This window comes from Drosophila pseudoobscura, chromosome X (genome assembly GCF_009870125.1).
Source record: "Drosophila pseudoobscura strain MV-25-SWS-2005 chromosome X, UCI_Dpse_MV25, whole genome shotgun sequence".
Taxonomy (NCBI): domain Eukaryota; kingdom Metazoa; phylum Arthropoda; class Insecta; order Diptera; family Drosophilidae; genus Drosophila; species Drosophila pseudoobscura.
In genome coordinates, this window is record NC_046683.1 from 14,885,933 (window position 1) to 14,904,195 (window position 18,263).

Sequence of the window (18,263 nt, forward strand, 5' to 3'; positions counted from 1 at the left end):
CAAACACACAAAAAAATTAATATAAATCTTGCAATAGTTTTTCTTTATTATGCATAATAATTCAAACTGGGAAGAGCGTGGTAATTCTCTTTGCAAATAAAAAATATTTTGAATGCAAAAGGGATGAGCGTAAACTAAAGGGATTGACTGATATATTTACCATGTTCACAACATTCAAACATTGTGCAATAAATTTTTGTATTTTAAATTCAGTTCGTTCAAAATATTCCTAAGATTTGAAGACTTTCCTCTTTTCATAATGTCTGTTGTTCTGGGTCAATCAAGCGCGATTTTAATTATTATTTTTTTTTAAATATCACATCTATATGTGATTTAATATGTGGTTTCAAAAAAATGAACTTTTCAATATTTGAGTAAAACAAATACAATTTTTAGTTACTTTTTTGTGTGCCAGATATTCAGTATTCTATAGTTAAACCAGTTTCCATAAATACAAATCCATTAAAATTATATCCTTATAATTGGCCAAGCCTTAACTACAGCTGCTCCAATTACATTGCTTGTTTTATTCAATTGATCACAACGATTTTTTTTTTTTTAAATATTAAGTTTAGTATTTTCTTCATTTGATTCATTCACTTTTATTGATTCATTGGTTTTACTCACTTCATCAAAACGACTGACTGGCCGAATCGAATGTAACCCGCGAAAATCGAAGGAAATATTTATAGAAACTGGGTTGTTTGGGTTGGAAAGGAAAGGGCAGCCCCCAATTGTATCATTGATATCTGGGACTTTTATTAATGATGAGCCGTTTCTCAGATGATAATCGCACTAAATGGGAGCAGGAGCCACAGACCTAAGAAAATAGTGCATACTCGTATGTATGACGTACATAAAATATTTCACATATCATTGAAATTTTCATTTCGATAGTGATTTTCCCAAACGCTTCCTATATTCTCTATCACACTCACGCCTCTGGATATCTACCACTCCCTCTCTCCCGCTGTGAGGCTGTCCGAAGGTCTGAGAGGAACAGCTGGCTCTCTTCCTTCCAAGGATAACACTTTGCTTGACCTTTCTCTCTGTGTGTCAGGGTGCGTTGTGTGTGTGCGTGGGTTTGGGAGTGCGCGCGTGATAAATGATGACGCCAGTCTACCTCAGCCGCTGCTTTTTGTCAGCTTGCGCCACCCGTTTGATACTTATTGTTTTAGCCCGTTTGCTTTGAGCCGGGCGACAGTTTGCCAAGTTTGCTTCAGCCACTCCCCGTCCATGTCCTTTTGCACGTGCTCATTTCGCTTATTGCCAGACCCAGAGCCAGCAGGGCCCGCACTGACTTAGCGCCTTTTCTGCCAGCCTCGATTTGGCTCACAATATATTGACATTGAGTTTGATTCCCTTTTTGATTTTGATGTGCCTGCCTGGCTGCCTTCCTTTGCACGTAGCTGCTGCAGCAGCAGCTGGCACTGCCTCAAGCGTTGCATGTTTCCTTATACCACCGTCTTATGAGATTTTTCCTCTGGATTTTGATTGATTCTGTAGTGCCAAACGTTGTCGGGGATTGTGTGCAACTTTATTTTAAAATTAAATATACATTCGACGGAAGCTACGACTTACTTTGAGCGCATTTAATCTAGGGGATAAAATATTAAATAAAACCTTTGAATTTCTACCTCTAATAAGCCGATCTGGCAAGTTTTGTATCCGAATGGGATAACTGCATCATTTAGATGACATAGGGAAGACCACTATATTAAAATCGAATCGAATCGAATAATACTTCATTATTTTTTAAGATACTAAGGCCATGATGTGAGTAAAATATCGGACGACGACCAAAAAGTTTTTTTTTTAATTTTTAGAGATGTATTAAATTTATTTTATTTATACAACACAAATTACTTCTTAAACCCGATACTCAATATATACATATATACATATATATACATACATATATTCTTGATCAGCATCAATAGCCGGGTCGAATGAGCCATGTTTGTCAGTCCCTATGAACGCTTCGTGATCTCACTGATAGCTCAAGATCGGATCATTAAGCTACGCTCCCGACATGTTCCGACACGTTTCTGTCTCTCTCGCACGCACTCTTTGTCATTCAATGTTAACGCCCTCGGCCGGAGGAGAGCCATACTGACTAAGTATCGGTATAAATGTAGAGTTGCGGTCGCAGCAGCAACTCACAACGTTCCTCCTCGTCTGGTTTTAAATATTTAAGATTTATTTAATTTTATTCATATTTGGTTTCTTCTACTTTATTTTATTTTTTATTGTGTTCATTTAATTTGATTTGCATTTTTTATGGTAATTAAATTAGGCTTTTTTCATGCTTTGATTTTGATAGACAATGAATTTAATTGGAAAATAATTTATGCGCACACAGACAGCCGCAGCAGAAAAATGGTAAAAATATGTATTTATGTTACAGCAAATCAAATTTCATGCAATGTAATTAAGATTCTTTTTCGTTGCCGCCAGTTCTGTCGGACACAAATCTAATATTAATTAGGTATCCCCGAGAATTCAGATGGTTTCTCTTTTGGAAATTAATCGAACTAATTGAATTTGCATTAATTTTCCGCAGCAGCAGGACAGAGAGCGAAAAATAAATAATGAATATCCATAAAAACCGGAAAAGTACTGGAACAAGAAGAGCCACATTCATGAATTATTTATGAAGCATCACTTCTAGGTATGATGACTAGAGTTTTTTTGCTTTGGCCTCAAAGAACTCATGCTATTCCCATTATTCAATCAGTTTGTTAACAAATTAATCGACAATTTGCGGCTAATAAACAACATAAAGGCGAGAATATCACAAGCCATTATAGTAATATTCTAATGCAAGCTACCAGCCAGATTTTGCCACACACGAACAAGTTTTTCCGTACCCAGTTTCATTTCTATAATGACAGCCTAATTGGAATTGGCATTTGATGGGTTGTGTAAATGGAATCTCTATGAGTGGGATCTGGTCTGTGGAAGGAAGTGGGGAGCGAGTGTAAAACTTTTGACAGCTTGCGGCCTTGCGGGTGCCGTCAAAACAACTTTCTGATGTGGAACCGAATAGACAAATAAAAAAGGAAAAAGCAAACAAGCGGAAACAAATAACGACACAGAAAGATGGGAAGGGAGAACACAATATAGAAATGGAATTTATCAATCTCAAATGGCGAAAGAAAAACCAAAAGTTAAAATGAATCCAGAACAAAAAAAATAAAGCAGCCATGGTTCCATCGGATGGCTTAGCGAATCTGTAAGCCTGGCAATAAATTGTGATATCAAAAACCTTAATTCAAATTGAACTGATGGATATAATCGAAATATATTTATTGATCTCTGTCAAGCTTACATACCCTTATGTGTATGATTCTTCTCCTTCAGCACCAGCTTTCTCTGCGAAGAGCTTATTTGTTTTTATCGGAATGGTCTCCCATAACCCTTTGGGGTAGTATCGTAGTATCTGGATGAATTCCGACTTTATGCAACATATTGTTTTCAAAAAACATAAAAAACCTCACTTAAATTTGTTGGTTTTCTGTATTCTATTCGTAAATTCCTCCGCTCATACCTTCAGAGAGACCCCACCCATACTGGGATACCCCTACTCTACAGCGACTTCCTTTTCTTTCATTCTTCTCTTTTTAAGGCAAAGAGAAATGTGGGTTCCTCCCCAAGATCTTTGCAGATGCCATTCAGATAGTTTCGGTTTTAAGTGAAGTAAAAATGAAAATACTCGTAGAATACAAATACGAGTACGGGCATCCGGAATGAGTTTCCACAAAATGGGCAGCCAACTAATTGCCGTTGGCCTTAATGGCTTTAATTGACAATTTTTGTCGGCCAACGGGCAAATGGCTCTCTCGGACAAGCAGCAAAGAAACAATTGAAATTTTACACAGAAAAGGCTAGCGAGCGAGCGAGCGAGGGAGGGGTGCGGGTGTCTTGAGAATAGATAAATGAAATTCTGTCTGTGGTCAAAGAGTGTCATGTGCATTTGGGGGAGAACACTGCTGGCAATAACTTTATACAGTCCAAGCACAAGAAAACCAAATCATTAGTGTGTCCTGCTGTTCTTCTGTGCTGCCATCCTTTGAGGCTGGCTGGCTGGCTGGCTGGCTCCTGGCACCACATTTGATTTTATTTGAGCTTTTTCCAAGTCCGAGTCCCTGTCTGTCCGTCCGGAAACTCAATTTGTTAGACAAATGCGATAGAACAGAAGCAAGTAGTACGAGCAAGAGCAGACCGAGGCAACACAAAGACAAGACACAGCTTCAAGGACAAAGACACATCCGCACTAGATATACATATATATGGACATATGTACATACATCCTTGGTCGTGCCTATTAAAGCTGCATCAACACTCTCCCTCAATGAACTCTCCCTCAATGAAACTGCAGCTTCAATTGATTTCAATTCAAAGATAACCGCACCAAAAAAGAACAAGTATAATTTCCGTATAAGAAATACCTGCCAGAAGGAATTTATGCTTTAACACGAAAAACTTGCTTTATCGATTTTTGTTATCAAACAAGTTTTGACCATTTGTTTGATTGATTTGTTTCTGACCAGAAATAAATACACATACAATTACATGGAATTCCCAAAATAAATAATAAATTACCAATGCTTTTGATGCCCCCACGGACTGATCGTTCCAAGAGACCTTCAAAGTTTGGGAATAATTTGAAAGACAAACAGTCGGACGGACAGAGATCGATTATGCTGTTGATGTTGATGTAAGTATTTTACCCATAGGGTAACTAAAATCCGATTCCGTGTTATTCCGACAAACAATTTGGTGCTAGGAAAACATTTTTTTTTATTCTGCAGAAAAGAGAGAAAAACTTCCACGAATATGTAAAATAATACACAAAATATCTAAAAACCGCCTAAAAAATTTGCAAAAAAAAAAGATTTTAACAATACAAAATTGTCTACATTTTCTCTCCCATAGGTTTTATGATTATCTCGTGTACTTGGACATGGGGGGGTGTGGCAACGGCATAGAGGACCGCCTGGGAAATGTCCTCCGAATGAAGCATGCGTCCGGTGACGTTCCTTATGCTATCCGGTAGAATCTCCGTGTCCACCACACCAGGACTGATGCTCTATTAGAGGGAGAGAGGAGAGGAGAACAAATGAGCTGTAGAGGTGGAAATGGATGATAAGGAAGTGGACCCACAGTAATTTTGATGCGTGTTCCCAGGGCCATGAACTCCTGCCGATATCCCTCTGTCAAGGCAGTCACCGCATGCTTGCTGGGCGGATAGATATTCAGATCGGGCACGACGCCCTCCACGGTGGACATGGTCTTGTGCCCCAAGATGCTGTTGATGATCACCACATGGCCATCGAATTTGCGTTCCCGCATCGAGCGGACAGCGCGCTGTGTGCACAGGACAACGCCCATGATATTCGTCTGTATAACCTGCTGAATAAACGCCGGATTCATATCCACCAATTGGCCCGACTGCAGAGTGCCGGCATTGTTCACGAGGATGTCGATAGCCCCGAACTTCTGGATTATCCAGTCGAAGGCCTCGTTCACCGAGCTCTCGTTGCCCACATCGCAGTACAGGGCTACCAGTTTGTCCTTTCGGGCTGCTGGCAGGCGCTGCTGCAGCTCCTTGACGCGTTCAACGCGACGCGCCAAACCAACGACTGTGAGTCCTGCCTTGACCAGGTCCACAGCAATGGCCGATCCGATGCCCGAACTGGCACCCGTTACGACGGCAACGCGATTTTGCCAACGATCCATGTTGTTCCCGGTTGCGACTAGTTCTGATCTGATCTGATCGATTGGTAGATGCGATTCCTTTTATAACCCTCTCAGACTGAGTTTGCGTGTGTCTCTGTCTAAACGGGTTCTACCCTGTTGCGATTCTAAGTTATAATTACGACGGGCAGGTCTGGGTCTAGTCAAGCGTGTCTGGTCGATGAGAACCTGCCAACTCCCGGCTCTGGGCAATTAGTCACGCCCCCTACTTGGGGAAACGTGCCGAGGCTGCTGATTAAGACTTGAAATTTGCTGAGCTTTCCTACGATTGACATTCTGTTCTGGCTGATCTTATGAATGAATATGAATATGTATAGTTGTACGAGGGCGCATGACTGACCAACCTATTATATTTAAATATTATATACATATTATATGTCTTATAATTTGTTCTAATAATTTCCATAGAATCATTTTGATAACTGTCAACTGCCAACACACTCGTTTAGAGCCAACCGAGTGTTGGAGATTATTGTCAGAATTTGACAATATATCGGAAAAATATTATCAATAACCTGGAATTATATAAATCAAGCTGCTATGGCTCTCTCCCCAATTCCCATTCCCCCACCAATCGAAACAGCTAGAGAGGACGCGAATGTTGTTAAAAAAAACACAAGAGGGGATTTACTGGTTCTTGTTATGGCTTTTTATTTGAATCACTTTGCAATTTGGTGGTGACTGCAATCGTTCAGCATCTTCCAGGGGCGTCTACCAGAAGCCACCTTTGCCGCCGCTCTGTCCTTGCATTCCACCGCCGTAGGTCATGCCCATGTCCATCCCGTTGTAGGCACAGAAGGCCTCGCCGTTCTCGATGCAAGGCTCGTACGATCCCTGGGCTTGGGTCTGGGCAAAGAAGGTGTTCGGTACCGGACAGGTAAGAGGGGAGCTCATGTGGCTGTAGTCTCCCATGCCCATCATGCTCTGCATGGGCATGGGACTCTGTCCCGTCATAGCAACTCCTCCCATACCGGGAAACTGCTGCTGCTGCGACTGGGGCTGCGGCTGCATGCCTCCTCCACCACCAAGGTTCAATGTAGTACCTCGAAGCGACGGGGTCTGGGAAGCGACTGCAGCCTGGCCCTGGCTCTGCATGGAAGCCGCCTGGGATTGTCCAGGAGCGGGCCACTGTCCACCGCTGTAGCAAGATGCGTTCGGCTGCATCAGGTCTCCAACTTGGGGGTACAGGGGTGCGTTCACAGGTTGTCCGTTCCAGAATGAGAAGTTTGACATTTTTGTGCTGCACGAAAGCTTTCTAGAATTTTCGTTACAAAAATTATTTTAGATACAATTTTTTTTTTTTGGAAAATTTGTTTTTTTTATGCAACAAAATTTTGTTCAGCCGAATGATGTGAACAGTTCGAAACTTAGACTAAAACTGAGGAAAACTCCAGGAAAATTTCCCTACGTTTGCTTTTGGGGCAGCTTCAAGGCCGACTTTATGCTAGAAATTTTTGAATATTTTTTACTACTCGTACAATCAAAGCGTGCGTTTGAGCAGATCTAAAGCACCTGTCAATTCGCTTTTGGGCCTCACTCCATGCGGTTTCCTAGGGTGTGCCGATGACTGCTTTAGAAGCACTTTCTTTAACTTGCCCTCTCACACATGGGCTACGAAAGAGAGGCATGGTACGCGTATGATCTCTTCTTTCTGTGCAAATTCCAAATTCAATTTAGGGGGTACAATTTTTGGGCGCACTGTGGTCCAAAAATGTATCCCATAATGGGCATAAAGCTCCTCGCTCTGCTCTGCTCTGCTCTGCGTTTTAATTCAGGTCATTCCATGTTATTTAGCAAACAATTTTATACAGTGATAAATGACATTTCTTTTTATTTTCATGTTCATCTTTTTATTTTTATTCGTTGTCTTGGGCCCCGCTGCTGCTTAGCCTTGCCTTGTCCGAATCGGGGGCTTTGCGGGGCGTGGCCGTGCGGTGCGGTGCGGGCGTGAGGCGTGGCTGGCGTTTGTGTTAATTTTTAAAAAGAACGCCAACTGTCATGGATGCAGCGCAGATGTTAATGATGAAGACGTGGCAAGAAACGTTTGTCCCACCACAGGGTAGCCATCGGGCATAATAGTCTCCAACAGTAGTTGAGAAATTGATTCAGTGTATGACCATCAAGTATGTCAACTCCGTAAAAATACCTTAAAGCAGTAGACCGGATGAATTTCCGGTTCAAGCATAACATTTTTACACGGTACTTTTATGGTGTAACTAAAAAAATACTGTTGTTTGCGGTAGATATGCGCATGGGGTATGTTCTCGTGTCACAGCGGTTGCCACAATTATTAAAGTTTGGATGAAATATTTTTGAAATAAAACGGTTACGACCGATTATTGGAGCAATCTTGGAGCGCTCTTGGGTATTTTTTAAGAGTAAATAGCTGGGTACATACGTACATACATAGATGTTCTATAAAATATGATGTCGGTGGTGTTTCCTCTTTTTTTTAATCAAAGATTGTTATCAAAATCTTCAAGGTTACAAAAAGAGGGCCATAATGAAAAGGTTTTTCATGAAATGGGTTCGAGTTTTGGACCGTGCCGTAACAGTCGTGTCCGCGTTCATCTCTAGGGCATAAAGCATAATATCAAAACACTTGAACTGAGTGGAAACGAAGGCGAAAAGCAAAGCAAAGCCGGCAACAGAACAAAAGCTAGAAGAACGGACAGAAGCAGCGGCACCAGCTGATGGGAAGGGAGGTGGGACGGAGCCAGAGCTGGAGGAAGAAAAAAGAGAAAACGAAAAAAAGTGCCACATGGCAGGTGGGGGGTGTTGATAATGATAGCAAAGACAAAAGCCCCACCCATGCCTAATGGGACACAGACTGACAGTGGTGTGGGGGGTGGGGGGGGTTGGCTATCCGGCTGTCATGCCCATGTCCTTGACGCGGATTGCAGTGGCGACGCCTCCATCTCCAGCTCCGTCTCCGTAGTCGTCGTCGCCGTAGTTAAATTGCCTGTCCTCGGCCGGCGTCAACATTGTGTCATTGCTAGTATTAAATCAGACCCAAACAAAAGATGATGCATAAGTACGACAGAAGTACATTTTCTACATACACATGTTTCCATTCCGCCGTTACGTTACATTCGTACGAAACAATGTTAAAAAACGAGCAGTTACGTTGCTAGCCGCGCCAAAAAAGATTATAAAAATCGTTTGAACTGCTTGGGAGATTTTTTATACATTCGATTTTACCTGTTTCCCTTCTTTACATTTTTTTGTACATCTGTATTTTCCCCCCTTTCTCACACCATCCACAGTCGTTTTATCTCGTGTCCGTCAGTCAGATCACGCACACTGCACGAGGAGTGTATGTGAGAGAGAGAGAGAGAGAGAGAGAATGCGTTTTCGGTTTTTGTGGAGGCCAAAGATTGTCGCCCTTTATGGAGCTGGAAGGAGACTGAGTGAAATTTTGAAATACACTTGTAAAAGTGTGATGTCACAGGACTCTGCATATGGTTGCTTTAGCTCCTATAGTCTCTGAGATCTAGCTTATCGGGATGGACAGGCGGACATGGCTATATCGACTTGGCTATTGATGCTGATATTGAATACACATATGTACACATATACTATGTAGGGTCAAGAACGCTTCTACTGGGTGTTACACACATATCCACTTTAGTTACAGATCTATATCTATAACCATCAATATCTTGGAAACTGGAAAAGGTAGCACCTTCTCAACACGCTTCAGCGTGTATGGAATCCTTCTCTATGGAATCTTAACCGCTCTTGGTGCGTTGTTAAGATCCCATCTGACTGTTCTCCGCTGTAACAACTAAATATTATATTATAATTTAAAATTATACAAATTTTCTTATAATTAATTCTATATTTTTCTATCCTTGCTGCTTGCTGTGTTCCTCTATCTCGTTCTTCTTGCGATAAGGCCTTTTTTACATAGATTTCTCTGTGCGCTCTACTTTTTTGGGTAGTTCGGAATTGATTAAAATTTAATTTCTACCTGGGTCTTATTTCCAGAATTTTCTTTAGAGTTCACACAGAAAATTTCTGGCTTAGCTTTGTGTTTGTTTTATTTAGGATGATATATCATCATGACTGCCATCCTGCGTATTCGGTAGACATCAGTGTCACTCTATCTGTCACACTATATCGAGAATCGGCTCACATTATGTACTCTGCCCGAGAAATAAACCCTACAGTACCAGTATGTGTTCTCTATGGTCTATATGTAACGCCACTCGCCTCTCGTTGTACTGCTGCGTCTACGGTGATCTACTCCTAATGCACTTTGCAGTGTTGCTATCGTTGTTATAGCAGTTATTGAAAATTATACAGCTGCAATCTTAAAAAAATAATTTTACTGTTAATATGTTTTCATTTGATGGATTCTATATCCTATTTCACCCGCAAGAAGGTTGGGCTGCTCTGGATGAGTTCCCAAACAGCGAGTCCTACTCGGCCGCCACTTACAACAGCGAGTCGTATGTCGCCCCTGCCGAGACCTCCTTTGAAGCTGAGGCTGCTGTCTCGTACTTGATTTCCTTAGTGACCAGGAGATCGATCAGTGGAGGCAGGGAGACGATACACTGAAGATGGCGGGAACGAGAACAGAATATTGCGAGTTCCCGTGTTGACAACCTGTAAATCTACGCCTGTAAATCTACGCAGAAGAAGTATTGACTATTTAAACGTATGGTTTCTTTTATTCTTCAGCTGTCATTAACGAATCTACAATGTGCCACATCGAAGTTTGGCAGAGCCTGCTGGTATGTATATAGATTCCGATTCGTTACTATCCAATCCTTTAATAGATTGAACGGCTTGTGTTTGAAATAAGGAAACATTGATTGTTTACATAAACTACTCAGTGGATAAGATTTCGAACATTTCCAACATCTTAGCAGGACACAATGTTCTCGATGGTATCTCTGCGCCCGTCAACTGAAGCTGTAAATGTAACATACTTGGATATTCCGGAGTATATAAATTGATTTAGCACCTACCTTCTGTGCGAGAAGATCGTTGCCTTTGGCTTCGAAGACAACAGATTTAATCAGAGTGTTACGCAACGGTGTGGCACTTTCTATTTTTGAGGTCCGGTTAGCGCGCTCTATGAGCGAAGAATACAGCGCTGAAATTTTGCATTGGAAATTGAATTAGACAAAATATGTAGTTGGGAACTCCAAATCGACATTGAAAACATTGCGGGGCTGGCTTACGCTTTATGTAATTGTCAACAGTAATGTTCTCCTTAAGGGCTGCATCGAATTCCTTGGCAGCCTCGTGCAATTTGTCCGATTTGCTCCCATCAGGTAAGGAATGATGAAGGAAAGATGGCCATGAGCTTTGCGTCTTTGTTTAAAAACACAAATATGTACCTCAAATAATCCAATGAATACAGAAGCATTGGCTTACCTGTGCCAATGGCAGACTATCCAAATTCTTGTTCATATCTGCCACCAACTCTTGGCCACCTTCTTTTTGTTTTTTGGCAATGGATTGCTCCCGAATAAGAATGTATGAGTCCATTTTGTATACACCAAAAGCTGAAATCCAAGTGCTGGTAAAAGCCGAAGCGTGTTACCGCGATTGCTAAAACCTATCGATTGCTAACATCTATCGCTACAAGTGATGTTAGGCTGCTGTGAGCACACGCCCAAGCTCGGATTGAAAAAATATTCTGATACGAAAATGTTTAAATATTCTGAAAGTGTGACCATCGAACATTTGTTGTATTGTAGAATACAATAGTAGAAAACATAGTCCTCTGGAGGAGGACGATGACTGATTTAGTTTTGAATTTTAGATGAACAAAGATGCTCGAAAAGAGCAGTTGCGGATTTTTGCTTGACGAGTGCGAACTGGCACTATTTTTGGCCATCTTTCATTGGAGAACGAGAATGAAAAGCGATAGCGAGAGAAATCAGACTACCGCCTTTTCTCATAAACGGTGTGGCACAGATTGATCTGTTGGCGCATAGCTATACACTATAGACTTCCATTCCTATTTCTCAATCTACTAAAAGATATTATAAGTAATATAAGTAATTATATGTAAAGATTTACTTTTTACTTGTCTGTTATTGCTGGTGCTGCCGATAGTTCGATGTTGCGGCCGGCAGTGTGAGGAAAAATTTTGGTATTCGCTGTGATATAATTGTATATGAAAATTAACGAGCTGCAATTATTTAAGACTCTTCACTTTTGTCCAGAGCGACGAAATATTCTGCAAAATTTTTACTTATTAGCTATGCCAGCGGCACAGTGTGACCCATCAACATTCAGTAATATGTTTCAGTGAACGGCTACACTGTTCGGTCAGCTGTTCTTTGCGCAAAAATTAATTATTAAATTACCGTGAAGTAAATAATTTTGAACCAATTTCAGATGCGAACAAGTCGAAAGGTCTTTCGCCGGACGAATTAGCGAGATTAGCGAGAGAACACAGGTAAGACAAACACTTTGCGAGCGAGAACGAATCAAATTACTCTTCCCATCAATTGGAATGCAGCGATGCGGCCACCAGCGAGTCTTGCCCAGCGACAGTCTTTGTCACATCCAAAATGGCCTTATACCCTGGAGTGCGTTTAAGCCCATGGCATTTCTACACTCAGTGCAACGAGATCATTTGAAGTAAGTTCCATTGAAATCGGTGTTTCCTCTGGTTGTTGAATATTTCCATGCCTTTCAATCCATAGCGCAAAACAATACTCTTTTGTGGATTGATCAACAAAGTCAATACAGTTTCAGGAAAAGTTATCGCTGAGCCGCTGAGGGGTACGTACCTTTGAATGTCTTATGGTCGTTGCAGATTTTGTGATGCCTTCTGCATTGTTCTGTGAGATTGAAATGTAAGTCAAATGTGATACAGACAGCAAACAATAACTAACTTAAGCGTTTAATGCATATTGTATGTGTGCAGCTGGTGACAATTGACCTGCCCTGAAAGAATTTCCGTACCTTAGAGCCCTTAGAGTCACGCTGGAAAGTATGGCAAAAATTCGATAATGTTCATTCGGTGGGATGTTCAGCTACTTTTGAGCTTAGCTCGCTTAAGCCTCTGGCGCTCTTAGCCAGTTCAAGTGATCAACTGGGGGCCGGACTCTAATGACTCCAGCTTGGCCTAATCACTCCGCTTCACAGAACTTTATCGGAAGTGGTGGGGCATCGGATGTGGGGCGTGGTCTGCGTGTGCTGCTTGGGCAATGTCCAGCCGCAAGCAGAGCTAAAGAGAGCGAGAGAGAGAGGGGGAGAGACTGCCGTCTTACCGCATCACATAGCCCTGCCAATTTATTTAATATGCCGTACGTGAGCTTCCGCCGTTTCGTTTATGGGGCTCTGCCACTCCACCGACTCAGATTCTTCCTCTCTGGCTGCCGCCCACAATGCTCTGGCCTCTGGCCTCTGGCCTTGTCTCTGCCGCTGTTGGAGGCTGTGTGTGTGTGTGCGTGTGTATGTATGTTTTTGCACTTTCTCGCATTTCATTTCATTTCACTTTACTGGACGTTTTCAAATTTTTCACTTGAGCGAGCTTTAGCAGGCGGTTTCACATCTTTAACGATGTGAAACAGAACTCAAATAAAGCGCACAGAAATTGCAGGAGCTGTTGTAGGCGGAACAGCAAGAAGAGAGTGGAGCTGGCCGGCCATTTGTAATAAGTAAAGCCCTCAGTGAGAGAGAGAGAGAGAGACAGAGAGACGTGGAGGTGGAGGTGGAGCAGCCAATATGTGAGTGTGGGGTCCTCCTCACTGACCGAAGGCTTCTGACATTTTTTGGCACAAAAACAGCATGTAACGGATATTGTTCGGCTCTCCAGTGCCAAAGAAAACGTTTATGCGAAGAGTATACCCCGCATAGGGGCTAAGAAAAGGTTAAAAAACGAAAGCTTTTGATAGGGGAATACAGACAAATTTTCGAAAACTGATAGTCTGATTTGAAAACAATATGTAATATCTAATTATTATATTTGTATGATAATTTCTCCATTTTTCGAAGCATTTCAAATAGTTCTTGAAGACAAAACATTTTGTAAATTGTCAAATACATATATATATATATACTATGTCCAATATATTTAAACTCCTATAAATTCCTATACTTAAACATACCAACAAAACTATTTAATGCATTTTTGGCTGTTATTTTAATATATATATGTAATGTATATCCCATATATGTAGTACTTACTTAAATATGTAGATGGGCAGTTGTTTGATTATTGCAGGAGTACCCATAACAATTAAAAACCTTCCTTGTCGAGTCTCGAAAACACATGCATAGCTATAGGAAAATTCAAACAGCTGTTGGGGCTTGGTGTCCGCTTAGAGTTAAGCGTCCGTCAAGGACAGCGAGCCGGCGCATTATGTATATTATGTATGTTCCACCATTGTCTGTGCTTGTGTCTGCTAGTGCAAGTGGAAGCTCATCCGCAGTCCCTGCCCATTCGTCCTCATTGCCATCAGTCTTGATGCTCCACGCGAAGCCAAGCCAAGTCAAGCCAAGCCAAGTCAAGCCAAGCCCCGCCACCCCCCGGAACACTGAGCCAACCCAAGCCCAAGCCCAAGCCCAAGCCCGACCTCGTCCCGGGTGCGATTCTTTGTGTTTGCGCATTCGAGTGACGTGATGCGGCTGCTGCGCCGTGTCCTTTATCCCCGTTTCTGTCTCGTCTCCTTACTGGGCTTACATCCGTTTTATACCCGTTACTTGCCGAATGCCAGGGTATATTGAATTCGTAGTGAGAAATCTAACCGTTTCTGAGCTAAAAATAATATATCTCTTCATATGTTTGTTGTATAAGTATTCTTGATGAATATAAGTACCAGAATCTTCGGAGTTTTTTAGATAAAGCTAACAATAATGTGTATCTGTTTCTGAGAAACTTTGGCTGATCATACTCTCGCGTATTGAGATACCTATCTATTGTATCGAAAGATAAAAACATACAGAACTTGTATTTAAGCATCTGCAAAGACTATCCAGAATTGATCATGTTGTCGTGTAATTAATCTCAGATTGCCATATGCTATTTAGCTGGGTATCGAGCTTAGGGTATCCTCTAGCCCCAATATAAACTATAGCGTTGTTCCTTGTTTTTCCTGTCGTCGTTGGCTATTTTTTCCATCCATTGCGGTACTCCAAAGTGAGTATTTCCATATTTATAGTTTTTGAAATGGCTCCTAACTAGCTTAGTCCTGGCAAAGGGTCCAATGCGGAACGGCGGATTGTGACTTGGTCTGGGGCTTGGAGTCCACTTGAAATTGAATATCCTCTGGTCACTTTTGCATAGAAATTGCTCGATTTTCGCCATGACTAACGTAAATGAGATGAAGTGGATAGTTTCTTGCCAAGTTATTCAGTTTTTGATCTTTCAAAGCCAAAAAGGTTTTGCATTCTTGCTTATATTACATTTTAAAGATGTTGAATGTGGAATATAAGAACCGACATCGATATGATAGGGCCAGAGATCGAAGCGAGAGGGTTTTATTTCTTTTCACGAAGGTTTCTACGGGAAGCTGTATTACTGCATATTCTAAATATATCTACATTTGCCGCTTAAACGAAATTGCTATGCACAGATATAATTTCCTAACGATTCAGTTCTTCTGATGAATGCCCCATATATGAACCTATTTATGGCTTCATGAGGAGTCGAGGAAAACAAAGCCATTTCGATTCGGTGGTGGGGGACGACTGACCATCATCGGACCATTTAGTTAGAGGCTTTCCTTTCGTCCCCCCAACATTTTTTTTATCTTTTTTGTAGTTCCTAACTACAAGAACGGGAATGTTTAGGTCTGCCCGATGACCTTCAGCAGTTTACTGACATTTATAAATTTTTATAAGGTTCAAGGGCTCACCTAACGCAGCATGACAAAATTTATAGCCCCAACGTGTTCATAACACACCCACACGCACACACCCACACACACACATACTGGACAGCGCGCGACCCACACAATCAACGCACAAATGTATGCCGCGGGGGGCAGGGTAGAGGGAAAGCGGAATATTGATGGCAAAACTTCATGAAGCATAGCCAACTTTTTATTCGTCCATTTTTGTTTGTGCTTTGTTTTTTTTTTTGCAGTGCGTAAATGTCAGATAAGACGCACACAAGCACAGGCAGAGAAATGAGAAACGACGCACGGATACCCTATAACAGTGCCATTGAGGTTGCACCTGGCTCGGAATACGCATAACCATGACCCAGGTTATCCGAAAATGACCCCCCATTGGGGGCGGAGCACATTGTGGTCACAAGCTGTGGCACCAACTGTAACTCCCCTTCGTGTGGTGCCACACACATTGTGTTGTTGCTGGTGCGTGCAATTCTTAGCTTACGGCTGTCAGCTGACTAACCAAATCACACACACACACACAGCCCCATATGCAGAGACAGAGAGAGAGAGAGAGAGAGAGAGCAGAACTAAACGAACCAAACAATTTGGTGGACTGCAAACGAATCGAAAGGACAGCGAAGGAAGACAAAACTAAGGCTGAGGCGGGCGAGCCGGAATAAAAAGGAAGCAGAGGCGCGGCGCGGCGCGCTTGTTGCCTATGCATGAGGCTCCTCCGTTGGAGGCGAAGTCCAGGGCAAACTCCGGGTTATCCGCCAAGGGGGAATGGAACTTGGACCTGCTTCCGCGCCACTGTCGATTGCCAAATGAATTTTGTCAGGCAGCGAAGGTTGAAATTGGCTTTTGCCTTTTGGCGAACGTATTTTGAATTTTAATGCGGCATCACGAAAGCAGAAGAGAAGCCACCGCAAGATGAAGAAGCAGCAGGCAGCATCATCAGAAGAACCCTTTTTCGGTGTTGTGATGTCTAAAAAGCAAACAAACAAACCCACAGACAGACGGAGAGACGCATAGGACTATTTTATTAGCAAAAGGAGCTTCCGACGATGTCGGTCAGGACTGGAGGAGGCCTCTCTTTGGGTTTTTTGTTTTGCTAAAAATCAACACATCCTCCGCCTGGAACACACACGCACTACAAAGCAACCGCAATAGGATTGGATTAACATTCCAACTGAATCCAAGGCAGGCTCGTACTTACATATATGCTTGTGGGCCGGGGGGAAAGCCGCTGCCGGATAGAAAGATAGAAATGAGAGCTGGAAGAGAGACCTAAGTGCCGCCTTAGTTGCGGTTGAACACTTGCTGGCAGTCAGGGGCGGGGGCGGGAGTAGTCGTTGAGGGGTGGTGATTTGAATATTTGATTTCATTTATTTCATTTATTATGTACGAATGTCTGCCCCTCCCATTATGTGTGCGGGTGGCTGTGTTGAGTGTGTTTGCATCAATCACCCAATCATTCCATAGATTGTGTATCTTCAATGTATCTTTATTAACTTCTGGACTGAATTTAATTGAATATCCTTTCGCTTTTGAAGTAAAAGTCATTATTTAATGTGCATTTTTCTCGAATCGTTTAATAATTGCGTTTAATGCCAAGCTATTTCTAGTAATTTATCCCAATTATTTATTAAGACTGCTAGCCAATGGCTTCTTATGACGGATAATGTGTGAATATGTGACTAATTTAAGGCTGGACAAAGATGGATAACTATTTTTGTAGATGGGTTATTTATCACCAATAAAAATCTAATGGAAAATGTATATTCATTAATGATCTTTGCCAAGTAGAACTGCACTTTAAAGAAAACAAGCCTTTCCAATGAGATTTTCTTGTGGCTGCCTTTAAAACCTTTAAAACCTCGCCATGGCTCCTTCTGGTTCTGTTTTTCCTTTCTCTTTTTCAGCCTTGAAAAAAAATGTTGATTTTTCCACTCCAGCTATCCTTCCTCCAACTGTTTTTGCCCTCGTCTCTGCAGAGCAAAGGTTTCTGCTTATGATTGAGGCTTAAGCGAAAGGCTGAAACAGAGAACAAAGAACAGAGATAGATAGATAGATAGATGGATGTACATATGTAGGTGTAGTAGAAGGATATATAGGACCAAAACCGCCGCCAATCGAGTAGCAAAAGTGTGGCAATTACAAGAGAGAAATTGTCAATTGATTGCCACTTAACACGTGCGCTCACTTCAAACCCAAATAGACAATGGAAGTGGAAAAGCAATGCAAAGAAAACGATGGAAAGGGGGGACAGGGTGCTGTCAGCTGTCAATTGCCGGAGAAAACGCTTTGGCAGACCATCTCGCCATGGCATGGCAAAGCATATTCAATCCGTTCGATTGCCCACCAAAAGTACAAAGCCGACACTTAAGAGCTGAGAACTGCTGAGTGCCGAGAATTCGCATGATTTCACCTATGCAAAAGTCATTTGGCTTCAATCAGACGTGAAATTGTTTGGTGAATTGGTGAACGTACGAGTATTAGCCGAATCATAATATATATCTTCATCAAATATTGACAGATTGCTCTGCCTGTCCCCCTATCCACATATCGTCGAAAATAAGTAGCAATCAATTGCATGCCATTAGGCCAGAACCGATATTTTCATCCCACCAATTCGGGTAGTAGTCCGTCCCCCTCCCCCTCCCGTCCCGTCCCGTCACGACCCTTCTCTTT

General features: G+C 42.0%; 3 protein-coding genes and 1 long non-coding RNA gene across 4 annotated transcripts; 1 reads left to right on the forward strand and 3 right to left on the reverse strand.

Moving 5' to 3' along the window:
• Nucleotides 1-4,898: 4,898 nt before the first annotated feature.
• Antdh (Antennal dehydrogenase) lies at nt 4,899-5,800 on the reverse strand. The gene is made up of 2 exons (XM_001354671.4): nt 5,167-5,800; nt 4,899-5,092 (listed from the first exon to the last, which is right to left on the reverse strand). The coding sequence occupies exons 1-2, from the start codon at nt 5,740-5,742 to the stop codon at nt 4,919-4,921; spliced, it is 750 nt and encodes a 249-aa protein (XP_001354707.2). The 5' UTR covers nt 5,743-5,800; the 3' UTR covers nt 4,899-4,918.
• A 586-nt stretch (nt 5,801-6,386) lies between these two features.
• LOC4815333 (uncharacterized) lies at nt 6,387-7,140 on the reverse strand. The gene has a single exon (XM_001354670.4). The coding sequence runs from the start codon at nt 6,991-6,993 to the stop codon at nt 6,472-6,474; it is 522 nt and encodes a 173-aa protein (XP_001354706.3). The 5' UTR covers nt 6,994-7,140; the 3' UTR covers nt 6,387-6,471.
• A 3,269-nt stretch (nt 7,141-10,409) lies between these two features.
• On the reverse strand, nt 10,410-11,433 carry LOC6901331 (uncharacterized). Its single transcript, XM_015186088.2, has 4 exons — nt 11,149-11,433; nt 10,953-11,085; nt 10,737-10,864; nt 10,410-10,680 (listed from the first exon to the last, which is right to left on the reverse strand). Exons 1-4 carry the CDS (start codon nt 11,260-11,262, stop codon nt 10,594-10,596), a joined length of 462 nt encoding a protein of 153 aa, XP_015041574.2. The 5' UTR covers nt 11,263-11,433; the 3' UTR covers nt 10,410-10,593.
• A 163-nt stretch (nt 11,434-11,596) lies between these two features.
• Nucleotides 11,597-16,049, forward strand: LOC26532732 (uncharacterized). The gene is made up of 5 exons (XR_001452745.2): nt 11,597-12,050; nt 12,121-12,181; nt 12,245-12,366; nt 12,432-12,510; nt 15,821-16,049. It is a non-coding gene; the product is annotated as an uncharacterized lncRNA (long non-coding RNA).
• The last annotated feature ends 2,214 nt before the right edge of the window (nt 16,050-18,263 follow it).

What these genes read in the sequence shown, in the direction of transcription:
- Antdh (XM_001354671.4), bottom strand. Translation starts at nt 5,742, where the DNA reads ATGGATCGTTGGCAAAATCGCGTTGCCGTCGTAACGGGTGCCAGTTCG. An exon ending in GAACACGCATCAAAATTACT is followed by an intron (nt 5,093 to 5,166) that starts GTGGGTCCACTT and finishes TCCCTCTAATAG; the next exon opens with AGCATCAGTCCTGGTGTGGT.
- LOC4815333 (XM_001354670.4), bottom strand. Translation starts at nt 6,993, where the DNA reads ATGTCAAACTTCTCATTCTGGAACGGACAACCTGTGAACGCACCCCTG.
- LOC6901331 (XM_015186088.2), bottom strand. Translation starts at nt 11,262, where the DNA reads ATGGACTCATACATTCTTATTCGGGAGCAATCCATTGCCAAAAAACAA. An exon ending in ATAGTCTGCCATTGGCACAG is followed by an intron (nt 11,086 to 11,148) that starts GTAAGCCAATGC and finishes TTTTAAACAAAG; the next exon opens with ACGCAAAGCTCATGGCCATC. An exon ending in TGTTGACAATTACATAAAGC is followed by an intron (nt 10,865 to 10,952) that starts GTAAGCCAGCCC and finishes GCAAAATTTCAG; the next exon opens with CGCTGTATTCTTCGCTCATA.